Below are 26040 nucleotides of genomic sequence, written 5' to 3'. Positions count from 1 at the left end.
TGTTTCATCTTATTTCTATTGTATGTAAAGAATCCAAACAGTACATCTCTCCACAATAGTGTAAAATCTTCATAAATGTGTTCAATTATAATCCTACTGATGTCTTGCCACAGTTTTCTTACATGCATACAATGCCCAAAAAGATGCAACACTGTTTCTGGGTGGTCATTACAAAAGGAGCAATTTGAGTTGATGCTTTCCTTAAACTTCTTCATATAGTGGTTTAATTTTAAAGGAAACTTCCTTAATTCTGTTAACAAGTAGGTATGTGTGTGGCAACATCCAAGCTTTTTTCCAACAAATATTACCAATAAATCCATTCCAATAAGGCATGACAAGATATAGATACAACATCCTGCTGAAACAAGGTTCGTACCGCTCTGTTGTTGAATGGACCAAAAGAGAAACAAATCTTTCCTACTGATGAGTCAACAGGGTCAATAGAAGGTAGGCTCTGAGGGTCAGGTCTTTGACATGTTCCTGAATAACATAGCAACACCTGAGGGAATGGCATCTAAAACAATTGCAAAATCTTTAGGTGTTACAGGGACCTTGTAAAGTGATAAGAATTCCTTATAACTGAGTAAAAGACCCTCTGCATTTACCAGTTGGCTCACCAATAGGATATTATTTCGGAACCAATATTCTAAAAACAAAGAGGTATTTTTATACAATATATCCCGATTATTCCATATATAATATCTGTGTGGACAAAAATTGTGTTTATAAATTACGGACCATGACAAGAGAACCTGCCGATGAAAAGCAGAAAGTTTCACTGGAACTTTGTCAATATTATAATTGCAAAACAACATGAAGTTAAGGCCACCAAAAGTAGAGAAGACATGATGAGGAATAAAATTCCAGATAGAAGTGGGTCTTCTTAGGAATTGTTTTTTCCAATATTTAAAGTAGTAAAGTCCAGAAAATTCAGTCCACCATTCTCATAAGTGTTCATTACAACAATAACCTTGCTGTGTCTTCTACCATACTTTCCATTCTCTTTGCTGGTGATACCAATTTGATTTTATCACACAATCATTTTTATTCACTAATTAATGAAGCCAACTCAGGTATGGCCAAATTTTCGAATGGTTCCAGATCATTTGTGTATCTTTAAATGTAAAGTTCCTACCAAAGTGCGCAGGTGTGCGCAGTGACTGCCATGCAGGAATATCAACCCACAGAGAAAAGCATGATTGAATTTCACTCTACTTTCTAGAGCAGTGGCCACCAACTGGTCGATCTCCAAGGCATTCCTAGTCAATCGCCAAACATTTATGTAAAAAACTCAATGATAAAGCCTTGTGTTGCTATTTCTTTACATTTGTCTAGGGCTGTTGGCTGTATGTGCACCCGACCCTGCGCGCCAGGTAGGCCAACTGTTGCCATTTTGAACCACTTCATGTGTCTGAAGGCAAAACTCTGCCTTCCCTGTGGGTCTGAGAGCAAATCAAGTGCCCTATACTGTAGGTCTACCAATTGGCCAATTTGTTGGCTCAGATGACAGTGTCTGCAGTAACTTAGCAGGCATACATTAAATCTACAGCAACGTTGACAGAGGCAAAAACAGTTTCAAGTTGGATTTTAGGCGGATATTCACGCTTTCAAACCTCTAGCTTTCAAACCACTTGAGCCACAGACTCCAAATAAGTGTCATGATGTTGGAAATATTGCGCACAACATTGCACAGGTCTTATTGGACATTAATTTGCTTTCCAAAGCTAATAAACATGTGGAAATCTGAGCCGAATTTTGTATTCCTAGTTGAATTAGTTAGGGAGCGTAAACAAGGTACAAACTTGTTTTACATTTGAATTTCAATAGCTCCTTGGTCATGTGACCTACTTGACTCAAACAAGGTTCAGAATGTCCACTGACTACCCTTCTATATTACACACCCTTTGGTTTGTCCATTTTCATCTCACATGTTTTTACATTCATTTTTCAAACATTCTCATTTCAATAGCTCCTTGGTCATGTGACCTACTGGGGGAGAGGGTGTAAATCTCCAGCCGGGCCGTACCCATATCCGCAGCAGGTCTCCAAGATGAACAACCTCTGGCATGTTAGAACAATGTGAGTATGGGAAGTTGCCAACAAAAAGATCCGTAACTTCGGGATAAGGATTGGCTCTAAGGGCTGGGTCGGTCGGGCTAGGATGTGAAGTGGGGCTGGGCTCCAGCTGCGGCTGGGGGAGCTGTCGTTCCATTGCCCTCCCCTCGCCACCATTGGAAGTTTGTTGTCCGGCCCATCTCGCGGTCCCTCATCTGTGGTCTCTCAAGGGGCTGCGTACAGGGGTTCGTCTGAAGGCGGACCGGTGGGGGGTTGGGTCCGATGGATTGCATGCGGCAACTCTGGACATGCGCCAGGCCCTTCTCGCGGATCTCCCCAGCTACGGCGCTCGCCGGCACCACACATTGTAGGTGGGGAGGTCTCCTCTACGCTCACTAGACTTGAGGCGGAGACTAAACCAATTGAGGTCAGTAGGTCACATTACCAAGGAGCTATTGAAATTCAAAATGTGGAAAAATGAATGTAAAATTGCATGAGATGAAAATGGACAAACTAAAGGGTGTGCAATGTGTAGGCCCACTGAGTGTATATTCTGAATGTAACGATTGTCGTCGGGAGAAAGAGAAGAGGACCAAAGTGCAGCGTGGTATGTATTCATAATAAGTTTAATAAAGATGAATACTGAACAAAAACAACAAACCGACAAACGAACAGTTCTGTACGGTGCAACGAAAACACTAAACAGAAAATAACTACCCACAACCCGTAGTGGGAAAACAGGCTGCCTAAGTATGGTTCTCAATCAGAGACAACGATTGACAGCTGCCACTGATTGAGATACCAGGCCAAACACAGAAATACCAACTCATAGAAAAACAAACATAGACAACCCACCCAACTCGCGCCCTGACCATACTAAAACAAAGACATAACAAAAGAACTAAGATCAGAACGTGACAGATTAGCTAACACAACTTGCCATTGGAACACAGGAGTGATGGTTGCTGATAATGGGCCTATGTGGATATTCCATAAAAAATCAGCCGTTTCCAGCTACAACAGCTACAACAGTCATTTACAACATGAATAATGTCTACACTAAAGGTTGACCGATTATGATTTTTCAACGATTATTGGAGGACCAAAAAAAGCCAATACCGATTAATCGGACAATTTATTTTATTTTATTTTATTGTAATAATGACAATTACAACAATACTGAATGAACACTTTTATTTTAACTTAATATAATACATCAATAAAATACATTTAGCCTCAAATAAATAATGAAACATGTTCAATTTGGTTTAAATAATGCAAAAACAAAGTGTTGGAGAAGAAAGTAAAAGTGCAGTATGTGCCATGTAAAAAAGCTAACGTTTAAGTTCCTTGCTCAGAACATGAGAACATATGAAAGCTGGTGGTTACTTTTTAACATGAGTCTTCAATATTCCCAGGTAAGAGGTTTTCGGTTGTAGTTATTATAGCAATTATAGGACTATTTCTCTCTATACCATTTGTATTTCATATTCCTTTGTCCATTGGATGTTCTTATAGGCACTTTAGTATTGCCAGTGTAACTTCAGTCCCTCTCCTCGCCCCTACCTGGGCTCGAACCAGGAACACATATATAATAGCCACCCTCAAAGCATTGTTACCCATCGCTCCACAAAAGCCTCAGTCTCAGATAGAGTGACATCACCGATTGAAACGCTATTAGCGCGCACCCCGCTAACTAGTTAGCCATTTCACATCGGTTACACCAGCCTAATCTTGGGAGTTGACAGGCTTGAAGTCATAAACAGCTCAATGCTTGAAGCTCAGCGAAGAGCTGCTGGCAAACCCACGAAAGTGAATGAATGCTTACGAGCCTGTTGCTGCCTACCACCGCTCAGTCAGACTGCTCGATCAAATATCATATCATAGAATTAATTATAACATAGTAACACACAGAAATACGAGCCTTAGGTCATTAATATGGTCAAATCCAGAAACTATCATCCGAAAACAAAACGTTTATTCTTTCAGTGAAATACGGAACCGTTCCGTATTTTATCTAACGGGTGGCATCCATAAGTCTCAATATTCCTGTTACATTGCACAACCTTCAATGTTATGACATAATTATGTAAAATTCTGGCAAATTAGTTTGCAACGAGCCAGGCGGCCCAAACTGTTACATATACCCTGACTCTGCTTGCAATGAACGCAAGAGAAGTGACACAATTTCCCTAGTTTATTGTTGCCTGCTAACCTGGATTTCTTTTAACTAAATATGCAGGTTTAAAAAATATATACTTCTGTGTATTGATTTTAAGAAAGACATTGATGTTTATGGTTAGGTACATTCGTGCAACGATTGTGCTTTTTTCGCAAATGCTGATATAAACACCACACCACAAATATACACTACCGTTCATAAGTTTCTTTCAAAACCAAGGACATTTCTAAGTGACCCCAAACTTTTGAACGGTAGTGTATATTTGTGGTGTGGTGTTTATATCAGCCCTTTTGTGCTTCCAACCTTACCTGCACACCGTTTTTACCAGTTATTTATCTGTACTGTTTTGTCTTTCACTTATTTCCTTTGGAGTGAATAATTAAAACTGAAAACCTACGGACTAGTGGTGCGCCCGCCCCTGTCCACAATGGCTAATAACGCAATGGCTCATAACTAATAACGCATCCGTTATGTGATAAAGTTAAACTCTAAGGGCCGCACCCTGACCCTATAACCCGCTAATATGGAAAGTGTACTGTAGGCTACAGTCAGAGACAACATGATTATTTTTTGACAGGGGGTGCAGGAATTTTTTACTGTCTCATAAAAACGTTGTTTTACAGGGAGTAGGCTACTGAGACAGAGAGTGGTGATCAGTGATGAGCCAGTGATGTGGCGCTCAGTGGTGAGCAAGCACAGACAGAGGAAGCAGGCAGAGAGACAAAGAGGGAGGTTAGAGAGGAAGCAGGAAGAGAGAGGTCAGAGAGGAAGCAGGCAGAGTGAGAGAGAGTTAGAGAGGACACAAGAAGAGAGAGCTCAGAGAGGAAGCAGGCAGAGAGAGAGAGAGAGAGAGAGAGAGAGAGAGAGAGAGAGAGAGAGAGAGAGAGAGAGAGAGAGAGAGAGAGAGAGAGAGAGAGAGAGAGAGAGAGGTTAGAGAGGACACAAGAAGAGAGAGGCTAGAGAGGAAGCAGGCAGAGTGAGAGAGAGAGAGAGAGAGAGAGAGAGAGAGAGAGAGAGAGAGGTTAGAGAGGATACAAGAAGAGAGAGGTCAGAGAGGAAGCAAACAGAGAGACAGTGAGAGCGCGTAGACATCCCCAAAACAAACAAATACCAACTCTTTGTGAATTTTGCACAACTGGTAATCTCCTATAGATATACTGCATCAGTCAGTTAGGTGGGTAATTGCTCAAATTTTGCTGTAGAAGGCCAACATGTTTCTCATTTGGATGGTGTTTTGTTGCAGGTTATTTGTTGTCAAGCTTTAAAAACCGAAGCCAGACTGCAACATTTTATTAGCCTAGCTAGGACTGTGGGCAGCGAACCAAAATACTCCACTCTTGGGATTGTGCAGCATGTCAACAACCATTTTAACAGTAACATCTGTTACCCCCAATATCTCTTTTGTCGTCTCCACAATAACCTTCAACCTGGCATTTCTGCTTTCTACAACCCGAGTCCTATTGATAACCTCACCAATAAAAGCTATGATGTCAACTTTATTAATGATCAACGTGTCATTTGATTCTGCACATTCATGAGTGCAAGATTTCTGAACAGGCCTATAACCCATGCCAGAACCATCAAAAGCACCAGCCCCAACAGTAGGTCCACTTACTACAGGAATATCCATGTAAGCTCCATCAGTCCGCTTTGTATTTCTACCAGTCTGTTTTACAGCCTCTGTATATGGTACACCACGACTGATCCTATATCTCTGAGCCTCTAGCATCTCTTTACTCCTGGCATCCACCAAATACTGCACTGTGTAATCCCCCACAATTACAGCACTTAACCTTCACATTGCTTCCTCATTCACCGTAATCATGTTCCCCTCCACACTTGACACATCTTTTCTTTCCTTTACACTAAGCATATCCCATTTACACTCAGCATGTCCAATTATTTGGCATTTAAAACACTGCAGTGCATATGGGACAAATTCTCTGACATTGAAACTAAGGAATTCTATCTCTACTTTTCCCAGCAAAACTTTCTCAAACCTCAGCATCACTGATAAGCTTTCACTTCTTTGACCCATTTTCCTACTGATCAACCTTTTGGCCTCAATCACTCTGCCTCCCTTCACATTTTCTTTTAATATTATCTGTGGACAGATATTGGGACCCCAGTGATGACTTCCCTTAAGCATCCCGTACATGGCTTTTAATGTTCTTCCCAATATGCTTTTTCATTTGCAGAATATTCTCTTGCTGAGCCTGGCTACCACAAAATATTAGCAATTATCAAGGACATTTCCAATTAACCAGGCTAGCTTAACTTCACCTATCTCTTTTTCTACAGCATTAGATAGTTGGATAGCATGTAAATGAGGCCCTGTGGTCTCATCAAACACCATCGCCTCTTTCCACTCTATTACATTATTACTATTGCTTCCTACATTGACACTCTTTGCTTTCTTCACTAGACGCTCCACTGCTTTCAGTATCAGGATCTTTCTTCTTCCTGTCTTTCCTCTACAGACCATTCAGATCCTTGACCATCATCCTCCTGCTCAATAGCATCAGAACAGTCACCCATATTGAATGCACTCCAGCACAACTGTTGCTTCTCCAACCTTTTCTCCATTTCTCTGTTACGTCCACACTACTTGCAGCCATTTCCCTTCCTTTTCTTCACCTACACCAGCCCAAAATATTCCTCCAGGGAAGCTCCCAAGCCACCAAGTCCCATGCCTCACACCATTGGCCGTTCGATAGCCATTGGGCTCTCAGCAACGCTTCGACTGTCACGTCGAAGAGAAGCAGCCTGCCTGCCGAGTCCAAAGTGGAAAAGAAGCGAGCTACCGTTGGTGATGCAAGAATTGACTGACAAATAGTGGGCTAAATACTATCCATGCAATATGTAAACTGAGCAAACTAGCTAACGAATTAGATTACGAGTAGAATTTCAGGATTTTAGATACAAAAATGAAAGTCATGCTGGTGATGGACTGCATCTCTCTCTCTCCCTCTCTTCCCACTTTCAGTCTGTATAGTTGCATTGTGTCATGTTTTGTCTTATATTGTCTTGTCATTTTGCTTTTCCCTCTGTTCGTTTTCCCCCTGCTGGTCTTTTTAGGTTCGTTCCCCTTTTTCTCTCTCCCTTCCTCTCTCTCTTCTCTCTATCGTTCCGTTCCTGCTCCCAGCTGTTCCTATTCCCCTAATCAATCATTTAGTCTTCCCACACCTGTTCCCTATCTTTTTCCCTGATTAGAGTCCCTATTTCTCCCCTTGTTTTCCGTTTCTGCCCTGTCGGATCCTTGTCTATTGTTCACCGTGCTGTGTCTGTGTATCGCCCTGTCGTGTCGTGTTTCCCTCAGATGCTGCGTGGTGAGCAGGTGTCTGAGTCTGCTACGTTCAAGTGCCTTCCCGAGGCAACCTGCAGTTCATGATCGAGTCTCCAGTCTGTTCTCGTCATTACGAGTGGAATTGTGCTTTATGATTGTATATTTACTTTACTGGATTAAAGACTCTGTTTTCGCCAAGTCGCTTTTGGGTCCTCATTCACCTGCATAACACATTGTGTCCTGTTACCATGTCACCCAAGGGAAGAGATTGATAGTGTTGGATTTGACATTTTGAACATTGAGTGGAAAGAAGTATAGAATCAAAGGAGAAAGAGACTGGGTCTCTGTAGAAATACAGATAGTTGTGGAATCTGTTGGGGGACGGGAGCAGAGCACCGTGTTGATACAGGGGAGACAGATGGAACTCTGGGGATTAGATGAAGGAGGGGTTGAGGTCAGGAGGTGAGGACAGATTCCCTTAAGGGAGTAATAATGGTTTGGTATCCTGTTACCCTCTTTCTGTTGAACAATAAGATGTAAGTATTGGAGAGAAGGCGTGTCTTAAGTAGGATGTATATAACTGTGATGGAAAGAAATGTTTTGCTGTCTGAATTACAGCTGTACAGAACCTTTGGGAAGAATTAAACTTGGTTAAAGCTTCTCTAGTGTCCGTGAGTTATTTACTCTGAAAAATAAGAACCTAACAATAGCATGATGTACATATGTCTAGCTACGTTTAATGAAGCCGAATTGTTGATTGATATTGTCAGGACTCCCACCGAAGGTGGCCCCTCTTCCTGTTCAGGTGGCGCTCGAAGGTCGTCGTCACTGGTCTACTAGCTGCCACCGATCCCTTTTCTGTTGGTTTTGTCTTATTGGTTACACCTGTTTCATGTTTAGGTTTTAGTTGGGCTATTTAAGCCGGTAAGGCCCGCCTGCTCTTTGTGCGGGATTAATTTTCCTCTGTGTATATTTGTGGTTGTGCGTTTCCCTTTTTTTTCCCTCCGGACTGGTTGGGTCTTGGTTTTGGGCCGGTCTCGTATGTGCGCCCGGTATTGGGTGACCATTTCTCTCTGTCCCGGAATAAAACATGGTTCTTTACCTTCTGCTTCCTGCACCTGACTCCGCACCCACTACGCCTAAAGTGCGTTACAGATATAGTTGATATGACTTTGTTGTCTCTTATTACTAATCTTCCTGGCATGGGTTGTGAATATATGATTCATGAAATATATGTCATTTAGCTGCCCCCTGTGTCTTCCCCTCACAGCTTGTGCCATCGTGCGCAAATGGATTTTGTCCCTCCTCACCAAACACACAGGTTGAAATATCAAAACAAACTATGAACCAATTATGTGAAATAGGGGACAGGTCAAAAAGCATTAAACATTTATGGCAATTTAGCTATCTAACTTGTTGTTGCTAGCTAATTTGTCCTATTTAGCTAGCTTGCTGTTGCTAGCTAATTTGTCCTGGGATATAAACATTGAGTTATTTTACCTGAAATGCACAAGGTCCTCTACTCCGACAATTAATCCACACATAAAACAGTCAACCGAATCGTTTCTGGTCATCTCTCCTCCTTCCTCCTTATTTGGACTTTATATGGCAATTGGCAACTAACTTTCATAATAAGGTGTATTACCGACCTCAGTTCCTCTTTCAATCACCCACGTGGGTATAACCAATGAGGAGATGGCACGGGGGTATATGCTTCTAAAAGCCAATGAGATGGGAGAGGCATGACTTGCATCGCTTTCTTCGTCACAAATAGAAGCAACTTCTATTTTAGCGCCTGGCAACGCAGACCCTGGTTGGCGCGCGCGAGCAGTGGGTGCAATGATTGAATAACATGTATGTGTAAATGTATTTTGCAACGCTCATGCACGTGACACGAGTGGTGTGGTCAGCATGTTAGAGAGTGCACTTGTTGTCAGACTTGTGTTAGGAGAAACTTATTGGAGCGAGAGGTAGGTGAAGACTGATAAAAATAGTTGCAATAGTTGATTGTATGATTGTCTAGGATTTATGGCCCGTCATAACAATGGACTTGTATATACTGTAAAACATTTCAATAACTTTGGTTGGTAGACAAGTCTGAGGGTGCTTGGGGGCCCGTTTAAAAATCTCTGAGGCCAGGGTCCAACTAACCCCAAATTGGACATTGAAGAAAAATATGATTGTGGGGGAGGTAGAGGCGGTTTATAAAGGACATGGGGGAGGTAAAGGTAGAGGCGGTTTATAAAGGACATGGGGGAGGTAAAGGTAGAGGCGTTTTATAAAGGACATGGGGGAGGTAAAGGTAGAGGCGTTTTATAAAGGACATGGGGGAGGTAAAGGTAGAGGCGGTTTATTAAGGACATGGTTGGAGGTAAAGGTAGAGACGGTTTATAAAGGACATGGGGGAGGTAAAGGTAGAGGCGGTTTATAAAGGACATGGGGGAGGTAAAGGTAGAGGTGGTTTATAAAGAACATGGGGGAGGTAAAGGTAGAGGCGGTTTATTAAGGACATGGGGGAGGTAAAGGTAGAGGCGGTTTATGAAGGACATGGGGGAGGTAAAGGTAGAGGTGGTTTATAAAGGCCATGGGGGAGGTAAAGGTAGAGACAGTTTATAAAGGACATGGGGAGGTAAAGGTAGAGGTGGTTTATAAAGGACATGGGGGAGGTAAAGGTAGAGGCGGTTTATAAAGGACATGGGGAGGTAAAGGTAGAGGAGTGAAATTATATGCTGTATTTGTTATTTGGTTTTAGAATGGATTTCTTGACAAATATATATTTTTTATGGATTAAGAGAGAACACTATCAAAAGGAGTCGTGGAGCAGAGGTGGTTGAGGCTGAGGTGGAGGTGGAGGAGTTCATTAAAAGCTCCATCAGTGACAATGATGGGTCATATGTCTGCAAACGTCAGAATACACAGCCCTTTCATTTTTACTGTGAACAACACAAGGCACGAGGAAAGTCGACAGGGCAGCCACAGGACAAACAGCTGTAAGGAGTACAGTGCTTTTGGAAAGTAGTCAGACCCCTTGACTTTTTCCACATTTTGTTATGTTACAGCCTTATTCTAAAATAGATAAAATAAATAACACAATGCCCCATAATGAAAAAGCGAAAACAGGTTTTTAGACATTTTTGAAAATGTATAAAAAATAAGAAATACCTTATTTACAAAAGTATTCAGCCCCTTTGCTATGAGCCTCGAAATTTACCTCAGGTGCATCCTGTTTCCATTGATCATCCTTGAAATGTTTTTATAACTGATTGGAATCCACCTGTGGTAAATTCAATTGATTGGATATGATTTGAAAAAGACACACACCTGTCTAAATAAGGTCCCACAGTTGACAGTGCATGTCAGAGAAAAAATCAAGCCATGAGGTCGAAGGAATGGTCTGTAGAGCTCCGAGACAGGATTGTGTCGAGGCACAGATCTGGGGAAGGGTACCAAATAATGTCTGTAGCATTGAAGGTTCCCAAGAACACAGTGGCCTCCATCATTCATAAATAGAAGAAGTTTGGATCCACCAAGACTCTTCCTAGAACTGGCCGCCCGGTCAAACTGAGCAATCGATGGAGAAGGACCTTGATTAGGGAGGTGACCAAGAACCCGATGGTCACTCTGACAGCTCCAGAGTTCCTCCGTGGAGATGGGAGAACCTTCCACAAGGACAACCATCTCTGTAGCACCTGACAGAGCTAGAGATGATCTGCAGAGAAGAATGGGAGAAATTCCCCAAATACAGGTGTGCCAAGCATGTAGCGTCATACCGAAGAATAATTAATGTTGTAATCTCTGCCAAAGGTGCTTCAACAAAGTACTGAGTAAAGAGTCTGAATACTTATGTAAATGTGATATTTCAGTTTTTTAGTTTTAAAACATTTACTAACATTTCTAAAAAATAAAAAAAACAATTGCTTTGTCGTTATGGGGTATTGTGTGTAGATTATGGAAAAAAAACAATTAAATATTTTAGAATAAGGCTGTAACGTAACAAAAATGTGTAAAAGTCAAGGGTTCTGAATACTTTCCGAAGACGCTGTATGCGTCCTAAACAGGAACGATGGGACCACCTCAAAAGTGTGTATCATCAGAAAGATGCTGGAGCACAAGGGCCATGAGAATTCACACTCAGAGAATGTGACAAACCGCATCCACCCAGACCTGGTCGCATATATTGAGATCTTGGCTCTTCAAGGCAAGGCATGAAATTGCTAACAGTATCATGAATAGGGCGAAGAGCAGTGGGTGGCGGACAGGTGATTCATCCCACCTCTCAGGGATATCCTGTATCTAAAGAATGAAATGAAGACCCTGGAGAGGCATCATGAAAACTAATTGAGTGTTGACTCGTTTGTGAAAACAAACCTTAAGAGTGAGACATTGTACATTGCCTCTCTGCAGAGAAACAGGTACTCATATTTCTGATACTCATATTTCAAAATGCAGAGCAATGTGGGAAGAGTCTACTTGTTGCAATGTTGCAATGTGGGAAGAGTCTACTTTCCATGGATGCTTCATATTCTGGTTAGTATGGGAATAACTTGAGACCATTTAAAAATAAATTATACAATAAAGATACATCAATAATATTACAATTACATATTTCAGGCCTCACAGCTTATGGTTATGCAGTCTAAGCACTAGCTGGCAGGGATGAAAGTGGGCATGGCTCCCCGGTGGCAACATTCATCATCAGCAAAGAGACCCAGAAAAACGTTGCTTTGTGCCTGAGAAAGTTCTGGACAGCTGCTCGCGACTTTGAGACAAGGTATTTGTACTACTTCTCATTGCAAACTGTGTTTCAAGTTGTTTTCTATAGTTTCCATGACTAAATGTGACATGTTATGCCTCTTCTGTCTTATTGATTGGCCTTTATGATTGACAAGGTTATGAAGGAAGTGGTCTTCTGTGTTGTTATCACGTCCTGCAGGTAAAATAAGATTATGAATAAATGTGTTTGACCAAATGAATGTGTATTGCATTAATGAAGTTTAGGGTAATAAGTTAGACATTTCTTCAGAGGGCTATATATTTTTCAGCCTGTAATGCATTGGATTACCACCTAGGAATAACAGGACAGGGTCACATTCATGATCATCAGTGAATAGATGAGTCTATTTTTTTAAACACATGAAGGGATTGTGGATTAATTTATTCAGATAAGCCAATTTGATCAAAAAAAAACTTTGCCTTTAATTTCATGTATCATTTACACAGGAAATGATTACCTCATAGAAGTAGACTTGTACAGCAATGACAGTACATACTACATACAACCTTCAAGGGGTCTCCTGAAAATGACTAAGTGGTGCTTTTATACCTTTCAAGGGGTGCATTCCCTGTCAATGTTACATGTCAATGCCTTTCCTGTCTTTTCTTTTGATTGGTTTTTACATTCCTTGAAATGGATCCCATTATTTTCTGACATTGTCCTAATTTTGTGAGTACACAAAGATAGGTGCCTTTTTATGTTTTTATGTCAAAACTGTATTTTCACAGGAGAAAGACTAATGAAGATGCTTCAGGATCATTGGAGGAACCACTTCCCTATCCCTTTGGCCTACCTAAAACAAATGGTTCACTTGTTCTCCTATGTGGGCTGACCACTGGAGGAAGTTCTTCCACGAGAACAGCAACACCAACAATCTCACCGAAAGGTATTTCATTATCTTAAAATGTCACATAACATTAACACTGCCAATTATTACATTCAAGATCTATGGAGCATAGCTTTGTGCACACCATCACAGTCTTGGGATGTTATATTTTATCACAGATTTTTCCTGCACTTGAAATATCAGTTTCTGAAGGTTACTGCCAATCGGAGACTAGATGATTTTCTGATACTCCTTGCAAGTCAGGCGAATGGATATTTCAGGTATTTAGATGTTTTCCCCCCAACTAACACACCACTGTAACAATATTGCAATATATATTCCTGTACAGGCACATGGCACATTGAACATTTTTAATTTAGAAAAGAAATAACAGCTGCCAATTTCTCTTGTCACTTGCCTCTATGGCCTCTAGTACACATATTTATTATAGTTTATACTGTTACATCTAACCTTGTGGAGTAAAAAGTGTGATCAGCTGTCTTCTTTATAACCTTGTCAGTCACGTTTCTTCGACTCTGCCTGGTCATGCCATATCTTGTATTGCCTTTAAATGACTTTAAATGGCTTACCCCAACATTCATATATGGAAAAAAGAAAAATGGCAAACTACATTTTCACATTTCAAGTTTTAATGTCACATGCACAAGTACAGCTAAATGCCCTTCCTGTAAACTCAAAACCCAACAATGCAATAATCAATAACAATGTATCAACAAAAAAAATAGAAAAAAGAATAAGACAAATGTGACTGACCAGCTCAAATCGGTCTTATGTAGCAAAATTTGAAATTGTGCTTTTACATTGAATAAAAGCAGAGACTCAGAGCTACAAAATGGTATATCATACACTACATTATTGAGGAACAATGGGAAAGTCATTCTGCTTTGAAAGTTGATTAACTTGTAAACTCACTTTTGAGAAAAGGGCCTTTGAAAGTTTTGGTACCTACTGGAGAGCTCTCCTTTGTTTACACACATTCAGCATTGTTCACACCCTCTTAAGCCATCCCCACCCATCTCTTTAATGATTCACAAGTGAGGTCATGTTGTAAAGCATCGGTGTGTAGCTGGTGAGATGAGTCAGGCGCAGGACAGCAGATATGAGTAATGAAAGCAAATTTTACTAAAATATATCACAATACACGTCGTATAAATACAAGGCCACAAATACGGACCGCAATACAAAAAACAATTACTCACAAACAAACATGGGGAACAGAGGGTTAAATAATGAACAAGTAATTGGGGGATTGAAACCAGGTGTGTAAGACAAATACAAAGCAAATGGAAAATGAAAAGTGGATTCTCGGATGGGGCCACAGCCTCCAGTATTTATACTGCAGTAGTTTGTGTCGGGGGGCTAGGGTCAGTTTGTTATATCTGGAGTACTTCTCCTGTCCTATTCGGTGTCCTGTGTGAATCTAAGTGTGCGTTCTCTAATTCCCTCCTTCTTGCTTTCTCTCTCTCGGAGGACCTGAGCCCTAGGACCATGCCCCAGGACTACCTGACATGATGACTCCTTGCTGTCCCCAGTCCACCTGGCCATGCGGCTGCTCCAGTTTCAACTGTTCTGCCTTACTATTATTTGACCATGCTGGTGATTTATGAACATTTGAACATCTTGGCCATGTTCTGTTATAATCTCCACCCGGCACAGCCAGAAGAGGACTGGCCACCCCACATAGCCTGGTTCCTCTCTAGGTTTCTTCCTAGGTTTTTGCCTTTTTAGGGAGTTTTTCCTAACCACCGTGCTTCTACACCTGCATTGCTTGCTGTTTGGGGTTTTAGGCTGGGTTTCTGTACAGCACTTTGAGTTATCAGCTGACGTACGAAGGGCTATATAAATACATTTGATTTGATTTGATTTTGGATTGGCGATGGCTAGAAGGCCGGTGACGTCGACCGCCGCCCGAACAAGGAGGAAGGCGGAAGTCATGACACGTACTAAACAGTGAGTAGTGTAGTAAAGATAAAGATTAAAAGTGGTAGTAGCCTACAATAAGGAACAATTCCAGTTAAACAGAAAGTGTCCAGATAAAAATGTTATAAATATTAGATGACACTTACCCAGACACACTTGTCTAAATTGAGGGGTAATGTGAAATAAATGCTATAACCCCCAGCCACACCCAGTGGTGGAAAAAGTACTCAATTGTCATACTTGAGTAAGTATAAATCATTTCAAATGCCTTATATTAAACCAGATGGCACAATTGTATTATTTTTGTTGTTGTATCCCATACATAAATTGAAACCTGCGTGAGGTGAACATGTACAGTACATATACAGGTGCATGCGCCATATATGTATGTGGTGGTCACTTGATACGGTCACATATTGTTGTGGCATGTCACAAAATCATGTTATGACCACACATATAAATATTCATTTTATATAGCAATATTTTGCTAAGTCTTGCTAAATGGATGGTCTCTACAGAAAGTGTAAACGGTACAGCCAAATAGTTACTTGCATAGTAAATATTACATATGTTATGATTATGCTTTGAGCTTTGTCAATTTGCATAGTAATAATAATATAAATAATAATCATCATCTTTATTTTTTGGCACCTTTAACACAAACAATTACATCCCAAATGTGCTATTCTAATTAGCATTTAAAAACAAAACAATGCAGATTATGACAAAACAGAAGAAATATTACGATTACAATTTAAGTAACATTTGAAAAATGTCAAACAGAAATACCATGCAAATTTTTGAAAAAGGTGAGTTCGAATTCGTCTACAAATCTGGATTTAATGTTTGTGTTTTATGCATGTTGACTGGGTTGCATTTGTAGTCTCCTGCATTCATCCTAACCCCTCTGAATCAGAGGATATGGTAACTGTACCCTGAATGTTAGGTGCTTTCCATGGGGTGGGGGATTTTGTCATGTTTTGATTTAATGAATTGCTCAATCTCCTGGAAAGCACCTGGCTCCATAATCTGGACATTCCCCTAGCTGTGTCTGTCTCTTCCAGACAGTAAAACAATTTGACAATTGATATAGTAGGCTTACGCTATTGTAGGTGTAAACCTGCATGTTTATTTTATTTATTTTTAATTTTATTTCACCTTTATTTAACCAGGTAGGCTAGTTGAGAACAGGCGCTTTCCTTGGGGTGTGAGATTTTAGTTTCGAAAAATTGCTCAAATATCATGGAAATTAGGCAATTCTACATCATCGTCTAGATCCCTCAAATTATAATCTGGAGTTCGAAGCCAGTCCCACTGCTTTTTTAAATTATTCAGTTCAGAGACTGATATAGACACGGGATACCAGGTGTGTTTTATCACGTAAAAAAAACCCAGCAGTAGATATACCTCGTAGGGTAATAATTAAATACCCATGCTCTTAACATTCGCCTGCATGTCTCTTCAAAATGTATTTTTTGAATTTGACAATTAATATTAACAGCAACCACATGAAGGCAACGGTGACATGAGATTTCTGTCAACTAAATGTAGCCTATTTCGACATAGGAAGAATATTAGTGAGACTAATTTAGACATTAGCACAGTCAAGACTCAAAGCACACTCAAAAACTATCGGACTATGCATTATTTTAGGAGGAAAATGTAGGGTATCCTTGGAGAAAAATAGGTGATAATTAAATAATTATATGCCTAAACATTACTTTAAAATACACGAATTAATAAGTAATTGGGGTCCGTGGGCAAACAAAGGGCTGGGAATAGCCATGTCTTATTATTATTATTATTATTATTATTATAATAGGCTTGTCTACGTTTCCACAATCATAATAAGACGTTATTTGTTGTAACTAGCCTTGTAGTTCCAATATTAGGTCTCACAATTATAAGATGTTATTTGTTGTTCTTAGCCTAGTAGGTCTTATATTAGGTCTAATAGCCGTATCTATTGACTAAAAGAGAATACGTTTTACAACCAGAATGACTCTTTGTATTACAATGCTCGTCTTTTTTAAGTCAATAAATACTGACGTTGTGAAACGTCATCTCTTTTAGTCAATAGATATGGCTAGTCTAATGTAGTCTATCGCACATTCAGTACAGTACAAAATAAATTGTTACAAATTATCTCTATCCATGAATGGCCTACACAAACGCAACCTACCACGAACAGCCTCCAATAGCCTAGGCACAATATTAAATTATGTTCCAAAATATGTGCAGCCATTGAATACCAAGTCTAGCATTCAAATCAATCTCCACTGGAATCCCCCCAAAAAGCCAGGTCCTTTGTCGAAGAGCAAACCAACGAACATATCCTATCGTCTGTGAGTTCTGTATCTTTTATAGAACAGGTATACCCACCCACACATAGCGGAATGATATTGAGGGTTTGCGCTAGTCTTAGTCACAGAAACACAATCCCTATCCTTTCTTAAATCATTGCGCGGCCGGTCTGGACTTTCCAAGCAGGATAAACTAGTTCCGCGGATATTTTGGGGACTTTCCAGTTGCAGGAGGGAACTGGAAAGTCCCTGGTAAACACCGTTAAACGTTTCCTGAATGTTGTCACCTTAACAGTAAATCAGTGACAAGTCTCAGCCACTTACAACTTCCCACCGTTCTGAGATGCGACACGCCACCAATCATAGCACCAACGCAGCAGCCACTGTGCTCAGAAAATAAATGTTGCATAAACCCTATTTGCACAGGATTTGTTTTACTTGGGAGATAGTATGTAATTATGTGCATGATACAAAAAAATCGCCATATCCGTAATTTAAATCCCGTCCAAATCTGCCATGTCGGTCATTTTTAAATGGAGACTACAATTTTTCTACTAATCTAGTCATCTTGTACAAATTTACTAGGAGAGGGCTAACAGTGTTTCTTCTGTCCCTACTTCTGACCTCAGGAGTGCCGGAGGAATATCATGATCTGTGCACGGTCTTCAGTCGGTCCCGAGCCAACTCCCTTCCTCCTCACCGGTCGGTATGATTGTAGTGATGATCTCCTTGGGACCACTCCTTCGGGGTAGCTGCTCCCGAAAGGCTCTCGAGGATCCAAGGTCCTTTGATAATAGCCTACTAGTCCCATACATTATTCAAAACATCATTATTCTGTCATAGTTGAAGTGTACCTATGATGAAAAGGACAGGCCTATCTCATCTTTTTAAGTGGGAGAACTTGCACAATTTCTGGCTGACTAAATATTTTTTTGCCCCACTGTATGTAAGTGTCATAGTTTTTAAAAGTTTTTTTTATTAAAGTAGCTAAAAATTCTAAAAAACCTGTTTTTGCTTGGTCATTATGTGGTATTGTGTGTAGATTGATGAGAGCAAATGTTTAGAAAAAGGCTGTAATGTAAATGTAATCAAATGTGGAAACAGGGGTCTGAATACCGAATTTCGAAGGCTCTGTAGGTAGCATGACTTGAATGGGAATTGTGTAAAAAATGCTAAAACATTGTCAGGGAAACTAAACCAAAGCATGGCTTGCTGTCATAGCTTGTCCTTGTCCATAGACTGTGTACAGGGTAAGGAAATCAATTATATTTTGTAATTTAAGTGAACAATCCCTTTAAGCAAGCTAACTCAAAGCTAGCTTTAAGATCTCATTTGATTTGGGGCCTCCCGAGTGGCGCAGCGGTCTACAGACCTGGGTTCGATCCCAGGCTATGTCACAACCGGCTGTGACCGGGAGTCCCATAGGGCGGCGCACAATTGGCCCAGCGTCGTATGGGGTAGGGGAGGGTTTGGCCGGCGGGGCTTTACTTGGCTCATTGCTCTCTAGCGACTCCTTGTGGAGGGCCGGTTAGCCTGCTGGCTGACCACAGTCATCAGTTGAAGAGTGTTTCCTCCGACATTGGTGCAGCTGGCTTCTGGGTTAAGCGGGCGGGTGTTAAGAAGCGTGTTTTGGCGGGTCATGTTTCGGGTTGGCTAAACCTTCGCATCTCCCGAGCCCATTGTAGCGATGACACAAGATTGTAATCACAAAATTGGGGGTAAAATATTGCTATTATAAACTGGTTACCAATGTAATTAGAACAGTAAAAACAAATGTTTTGTCATACCAATTAGTTTAAAACCAAGCAGTGGTTGGAGCAGTCCTCCATATGAATAAATGGAATTCTACAGTATTTCAATTAAATGTTACAAGGAAAAAAATTACATATATTTAAGTATTATACTTAAAGGATAATAATTGTTTAATTTTTTTAGCTCACATATCATTTAAAATTTTGCATTAAGATGTATGTAATAGAATAAAGGTGGCCAACACGAATGTAGACATTAATAAATACATTTCTATAGCTTCCAAAATATGTTTTCCTATGGTGAGGGAGTGCCAAGATGGAGGCGCGTTGGCTTCAACACAGTGCCCCCAAAAGGTAATCTAGTGTATATAAACCAGTTGTTAAATCTAGATGGTTTCTTGCACAGAAAAATGAAGCCCTTTTGAACGGACTGTGATAGCCATAGAGATATATAGAGGACTCATCTTTATATCTGTGGTCGCACAGGCAGTGCCATTGAGGCTACAGCCCATAGGAATCCCCACCAATAAATGCCTCCATCTTGGCACTGCCTCACTATTGTAAAAAAAACATTTTGGAAGCTATAGAAAATGCATTTATTAATGTCTACATTTGTTTTTACCACATTTATTATATTACAGACACATTCATGCATACTTTGAAATGATATAATGTGAGCTAAACATACAAATAAAATAATGGTATTTTTTAAATATACATTTTAAAACTAATTTGTTTAGAGATTACTAATGGTACTGTCCCTCATTCATATGGTGGACTGCTCCTACTTGGGAGTGCCAATATGGCTTTACAGTGGCATCAACGCCTCTTAATGGCCAATGCATAGCATCAGAAATCTGGAGTTTATATACAAAAGTGATCACCACCCAGTTGACTACTTTTACTACTTTAAAATGGCAGAAGTATGGTGGAAGCCCACAATGTCAATGTCCATGTTAAAATGGGCTTTATAAACTGGTTGGTTCGAGCCCTGAATGCTGATTGGCTGAAAGCCATGGTATATCAGACTGCATAGCACTGGTATGACAAAACATTTGTTTCACTGTTCTAATTACATACATTGGTAACCAGTTTATAATAGCAATAAGGCACCTCAGGGGTTTGTGGTATATGGCTGTATCCAGGCACACCATGTTGCGTGCATAAGAACAGCCCTTAGCAGTGGTATACTGGCCATATATCACACTCCTCTGGCGTTATTTCTTAAATATCCATTATGAGTAGTCTATATATCTCTATGGTGACAGCCCTCTTGAATCAAACCCTGGAAACGGAAATATCAGCAAAATGAAGTCAGATTTTGTTGAACAGCTAAAATTGGACTATTTGTGGCCAGGGCTTTGAAGAAGAGAGTTATTTTTTTTTGCAGATTGATACTAGTAAGTGGGATGTTTATGAATACAGCTGCTAGACGTTTTGTACGACAGACAGTGTGTGCATTTTGTTGGTTTCATTTCAATTAGGGTCCACTGACTGGGTGAATATGCAGCACATAACATCTACTTGGATCAGATTCTCAATCGTATATGTTGCATAAGGCAGGTGAATTGACTATCAAAAAATGAAAGGATAACGTTAAATCGCCAATAATAATGTAGAGGAAATGATACGTAAGTGACATCGAGATCATCATAGCACTGAATTACATTTGTATCGCTAGCTTCTTCAAGCATGCATGAAAGATTATTTATCGATGAAATGTCAATATTCTGGAATATTGCATTCGTGCATTATCTAACTGATATCTGGCATTGCACCTCTGACAGACAGGAACATTTCTATCTTTGTCCACCCTACCTCGTGTATTACCAATAGATTGCAGACATGCTTTGGTCTGACCGCAGCCGGTTTCTGCTCCAGATTGCACATCGTGATTATTGATCAGATTCGATATTTCTACTGGCCATGGTAATTAGACTATTGTTATTGTATGACATTTCACAATGACAGTTTGATTTAGCTGAAAATGGTATCAATACTATTAGCCGAGAAAGAGTACAGTAGTAGGGTCCAGGTGTGGTCAGGTCTCGTGCAGCTGTTGACACAGAAACGCGAATTTCCACCCATGCTTTGGTCAGGAAGGAAGTCATGTGATAGTCAGCAGCAGTTCATATGAGCCAGGGGCAGGAGGCTTAGTGGAGTGTGCTAGTAGACAGGAGCCCCCAAAAGCTGAAAGTTTCAACATATATCTCGCCTGTTAGGCCCATAGACTTACAGGCAATGCAAACCAGTGATCTGAAGGACACAATAAGAGTAAGCCGCTTCACAATGTTGAGATGCACAATGTGAACATCACAAAGGCTTTACCTGACTGACATCTTGATTCTGCTCTGTCTTCAGGTACACATGGCAGTGGCAGGTAAAAATGACTTTGCAGTTCTCAACACTGGGCGGAAGATGCCTCTCCTTGGGCTGGGAACATGGAAGAGTGAACCTGGCAAGGTAGGTGTTAATCTTTTTGATCAAATATTTCTCCTAACTCATCTGCATTGTAGTATTAATATTAGCTTGCTGTTTGTGGTTTTGTAAGCAGTGGTTGTCTTGTTGGGTTGACTGTATTCCAGGTTAAACAGGCAGTAATCTGGGCCTTGCAGGCTGGCTACCGTCACATCGACTGTGCTGCCATCTATGGCAACGAGGTGGAGATCGGAGAAGCTCTGCAGGAGACACTTGGCCCTGACAAAGTAAGTCAACACCAAGGTTGCGTCCCAGATGGCACCCTAGTCCCTAATTTAGTGCACTACTTTCGACCAGAGCCCTATAAACATGGTATCTAAGGCTTAGTGCTATAGACTCCATTGGCAGATACTGAGATGGACAGAGTCGGTCTGTTATTATTGTGCTAGCTGGACAAAGTCTTGATAGTATATTTGGCATGGGAATGATTGAAATAAGTTACGAGCTAGCCAGGAGTCAAACCTCAAATTTGTAGTCAAGACACATTACCCATTGCACTACTGGCCCAATGATGGGTCAAAAGGTTTGTGTGGTCTTTGTTTACACCTGTCTCTGTATACAGGCCTTGAGGCGAGAGGATGTGTTTATCACCTCCAAGCTGTGGAACACACAGCATCACCCGGAGGATGTGGAGCCCGCTCTGCTGAAGACACTGAAGGAGCTGAGTCTGGAGTACCTGGATCTATATCTCATCCACTGGCCCTACGCCTTCCAGTGAGTAGCCTCCATGGGATCTGGCCTACTCAACATTGCTTCTGTTATAAAGAGGCATAATAACTGGCATTCGTGAACATGTTACAGCAAATAAATGTGTAGAATTGTCAGACAGAATTTCCTTTTAATTTCAATCTGATTTGGTTACACGTGCTATTACAATTTTTTTTAAATGATCTATTCACATTACAGTGGCTGTGTAGTTAAACTAACTCTATGGTCCTCCTATTGAATTTTTTAACCATGTACATGGGTCATCATGACAGTACAGTTAACATTATGCCTGCTCTTCCCCTTGTCTTCCCCACAGACAAGGTGATGCTCCTTTCCCCAAGTCGGAGGACGGCACCCTGCTGTACGACGACATCGACTACAAGCTGACTTGGGCTGCCATGGAAAAGCTGGTGGGAAAGGGTCTGGTCAGGGCTATCGGCCTGTCCAACTTCAACAGCAAACAGATAGACGACGTTCTCTCCGTAGCCAACATCAAACCCACTGTGCTTCAGGTAAGGAGATATGTGGCTTATGCCAACTGTACGTACATTATTCCTTGCTACCTACCTAAAGATCAGTTGGGCAACGATTGAAAAAGCTTCTGAGCTAGCCATAAGTCTAACCTCGAATCTTCTGATCTGTAGCCAGACGTGTTATACATTGTGCCACTAGCCTACTGAAAGTGGTTGTATTTGATTGTATGTTTGTCTCTTCATCACTGCCACAACCAGTCTTCTCTCAGGCTACTGTCCATCTTCCAATATCCTTTGCATATAACCCTCCACCTACTGTCTCTTTGTGTCCCTGTCAGAAATACAGCAAGTGTTTGTTGACTGTTAAATACTACAACATATGAGTGTTTGGTTTATGAGCTATTTTGCTAGGTAGGGAGTTCTTGATATGTGGCATGTGCTGTGTGTACATTATTCCTCCCTACCTTACGATCAGTTTAATAAATATTGACAATGTTTACCAGGAGTCAAACCTAGGATCTTTGGATCCGTAATCATCCATTGCACCACTAGCCCACTGCCCACTGTTTGTTTCTCTGTTTTCCAGGTGGAAAGCCATCCCTATCTGGCTCAGGTAGAGTTGCTGGGACACTGCCGGGACAGAGGCCTGGTGATTACAGCGTACAGCCCCCTGGGGTCACCGGATCGGGCATGGAAGCATCCTGATGAGCCCGTCCTCCTGGATGAAGCAGCAATCGACACCCTGGCCAAGAAGTACAACAAGTCCCCAGCACAAATTATCCTTAGGTGAGTAATGTTCTATAATGTTCTAGCCTAGAACTCTTTACACAATGATAACCCAGCATCATGTCATATACAAATGCCAGGAATAAAGACACCTGAAATACAGTGATTAAGTACAGAATATAAGCTGATATTCTGCCATGAGCCTATCAGCAGGTTCCACAACTGAGAAGTGATGAACACATCCTCTCGCGTCAGGGCCTGTACAGTGAGACGGGTGTCAAATAAACACACAAACAAGAACACAAACCTTGCCTTTAGCCAATAAGCGCGTCAGTTAAGCAATGGATAACGCGTCTAACTACAGATCAGAAGATTCTAGGTTCTACTCCAGTTTAGCTCGTAACTATTATCTATCATTTCCCAATTCCTCTTTAGGTAGGCAGGATAAATGTACCGGTATACACAGCACATACCAAATATATTAAGACCTCCCCACCTAGCACAATAATTAATTAAATAAATTACTAAAACAAACAGTCATATGGTCTAGTGGTCAGATCCTGCTTTTCATGTCGACAATTTTTCTCTCCAAATTAAACCATGCAAATCTTGTCTCTTTGCTAGATGGCAGACACAGCGAGGAATAGTGACGATCCCTAAAAGTGTGACAGAATTTCGGATTAAAGAGAATATTCAGGTGGATATATTGTATTTTTTTGTAATCTAAGCCTATTTCTTCACAAGTATTGTGGTTTTGTAGTATTCTATTGTATGATGATAATCTATAATTGTAAATTGGTGCACAATTCAGTCTACTACTAGTCCCATCATGTAGTCATGTAATAATGATTTATTTGACTACTGAGTGTAGTATGCCTAATCTAAATGTTTGCATCCTCAGGTCTTTGACTTTACCCTTGAAGCGGAAGAGATGAAGTGTATAACAGCATTGAACAGAGGCTGGCGCTACATTGTACCAACTATCACAGTGAGTGGATTTAGAGCTGCTCTTCTAGTGGTAAATATGTGTACAACAGAAGTGAGACCAGAGAGTATTGTTATTGAATTTCTATGGGTTATGTGATGGCCAGCTAACAATAGTTAAATGTGGTATAGTGAGCTGTGGTATGTTATCAGCTGGTAGAAGAAAATAAACAAAATGCAGTGTCTCTCTTGACATTTCACCATAAAGTTTTCAGTGGGTTAGTGGCGCAATGGATTGCGGATAAGTCAATTCTAGGTTTGACTCCTGGCTAGCTTGTAACTTTTTTAAATTGTTGTTGCAGGTTGATGGGAAGCCCGTCCCCAGGGATGCAGGACATCCACACTACCCCTTCAGTGACCCCTATTGAGCAATTCCCCACTCTGCTGCCCTATTTTGTGCCTTGGGAACTCATTCCCCTTCCTCAACCCCCTCAAAGGCTGTGTCCCAATTCCATTAAATGTCTTCCTCCTTCCTAACCACTGATTTGATAAGGGAAAAGAGGGCCATTTAAGGCAGGGCTGCCCAACACTCTTCCTGGAGATCTACAGTCCTGTGGGGTTAAAGTCCAACCCTAATTTAACACAACTGATGCTACTAATTAGCTGCTCAACAAGACCTTAACTTGCTGAATCAGAACCGCTAAATTAGGGTTGGACTAAAAACCTACAGGACAGTAGTTCTCCAGGAAGAGGGTTTGGCAGCCCTGGCTTAAGGGGAAAGAAGGTTGTGGAAAATCCATCTCCTTTCAGATCATTGGTCATGGTGGCGTGGGGTGACAAGAAAAGGGGTCTTTTTGAGAGTATTGGGACATAGCATGTTCTTCATAATATGTTTTTGTTTGTTACTGCCCTGTTTGCTTTTGTGACGAGGGGTAATTACAATGCTTGTTTACCAGGAGGGAAAACTATGAATGGAGAGTTAACATGCAGAAACAGTCTTAACAACTCTGTCTGACCTGCTTTTGGACTCTGGCTGCACAAAAGCACTGAAGTGACATGTTTATGGATATGCAGTGTTATGTTTTAAACTGACTTGCCTAGTTAAATAAAATAAAAATGTTTTGTATTTTAAATATATTGAACCCATCTATCACCTTGCTGCCCAGTGTTTACAAGTTGTAAGTCGCTCTGGATAAGAGTGTCTGCTAAATGACTTAAATGTAAAATGTAAATGTACAACCGACTCAACATAAAGAGATATTTCCTACTTGCAAGTCCATGAGTAGCTTGAGCTTCTTATAAAAATAAAGTATACTACACATATATAAAATACATTTAAAAAATGTATATATATATATATATATACATTAAAAAATGTATGTATATATATATATATATATATATATAGTACACAGCTGCAGCAGGCATTCTGATGTCCCAGACATGAAGACACCCCTGACCTCTTGGATGAAAGCAGGATTCTTGACTTTTTTTTCCTTCTCACCCCCCCCCCTTCCCCCTTAAAAGATTTAGATGCACTATTGTAAAGTGGCTGTTCCACTGGATGTCATAAGGTGAATGCACCAATTTGTAAGTCGCTCTGGATAAGAGCG

General features: G+C 40.7%; 1 protein-coding gene across 3 annotated transcripts; it reads left to right on the top strand.

Annotated features, from left to right (window-relative positions):
• The first annotated feature begins 20381 nt into the window (after positions 1–20381).
• Positions 20382–25701, top strand: LOC123997188 (aldo-keto reductase family 1 member A1-B). Of its 3 annotated transcripts, none has more exons than XM_046301323.1 (9): positions 20382–20518; positions 21480–21581; positions 21704–21823; positions 22159–22310; positions 22621–22816; positions 23364–23563; positions 24128–24200; positions 24405–24491; positions 24790–25701. In XM_046301323.1, the coding sequence occupies exons 2-9, from the start codon at positions 21486–21488 to the stop codon at positions 24853–24855; spliced, it is 990 nt and encodes a 329-aa protein (XP_046157279.1). In that variant the 5' UTR covers positions 20382–20518; positions 21480–21485; the 3' UTR covers positions 24856–25701. The 3 variants fall into 3 exon arrangements, with proteins under 3 accessions (XP_046157279.1, XP_046157280.1, XP_046157278.1); XM_046301324.1 differs by lacking the exon at positions 20382–20518 and adding an exon at positions 20637–20749; XM_046301322.1 differs by lacking the exon at positions 20382–20518 and adding an exon at positions 21246–21392.
• The last annotated feature ends 339 nt before the right edge of the window (positions 25702–26040 follow it).

The sequence above is a fragment of the Oncorhynchus gorbuscha genome, linkage group LG15, assembly GCF_021184085.1.
Source record: "Oncorhynchus gorbuscha isolate QuinsamMale2020 ecotype Even-year linkage group LG15, OgorEven_v1.0, whole genome shotgun sequence".
Lineage (NCBI taxonomy): Eukaryota > Metazoa > Chordata > Actinopteri > Salmoniformes > Salmonidae > Oncorhynchus > Oncorhynchus gorbuscha.
The sequence above is the reverse complement of the archived record's forward strand: the minus strand, read 5'-3'. Positions and strand labels throughout refer to the sequence as shown.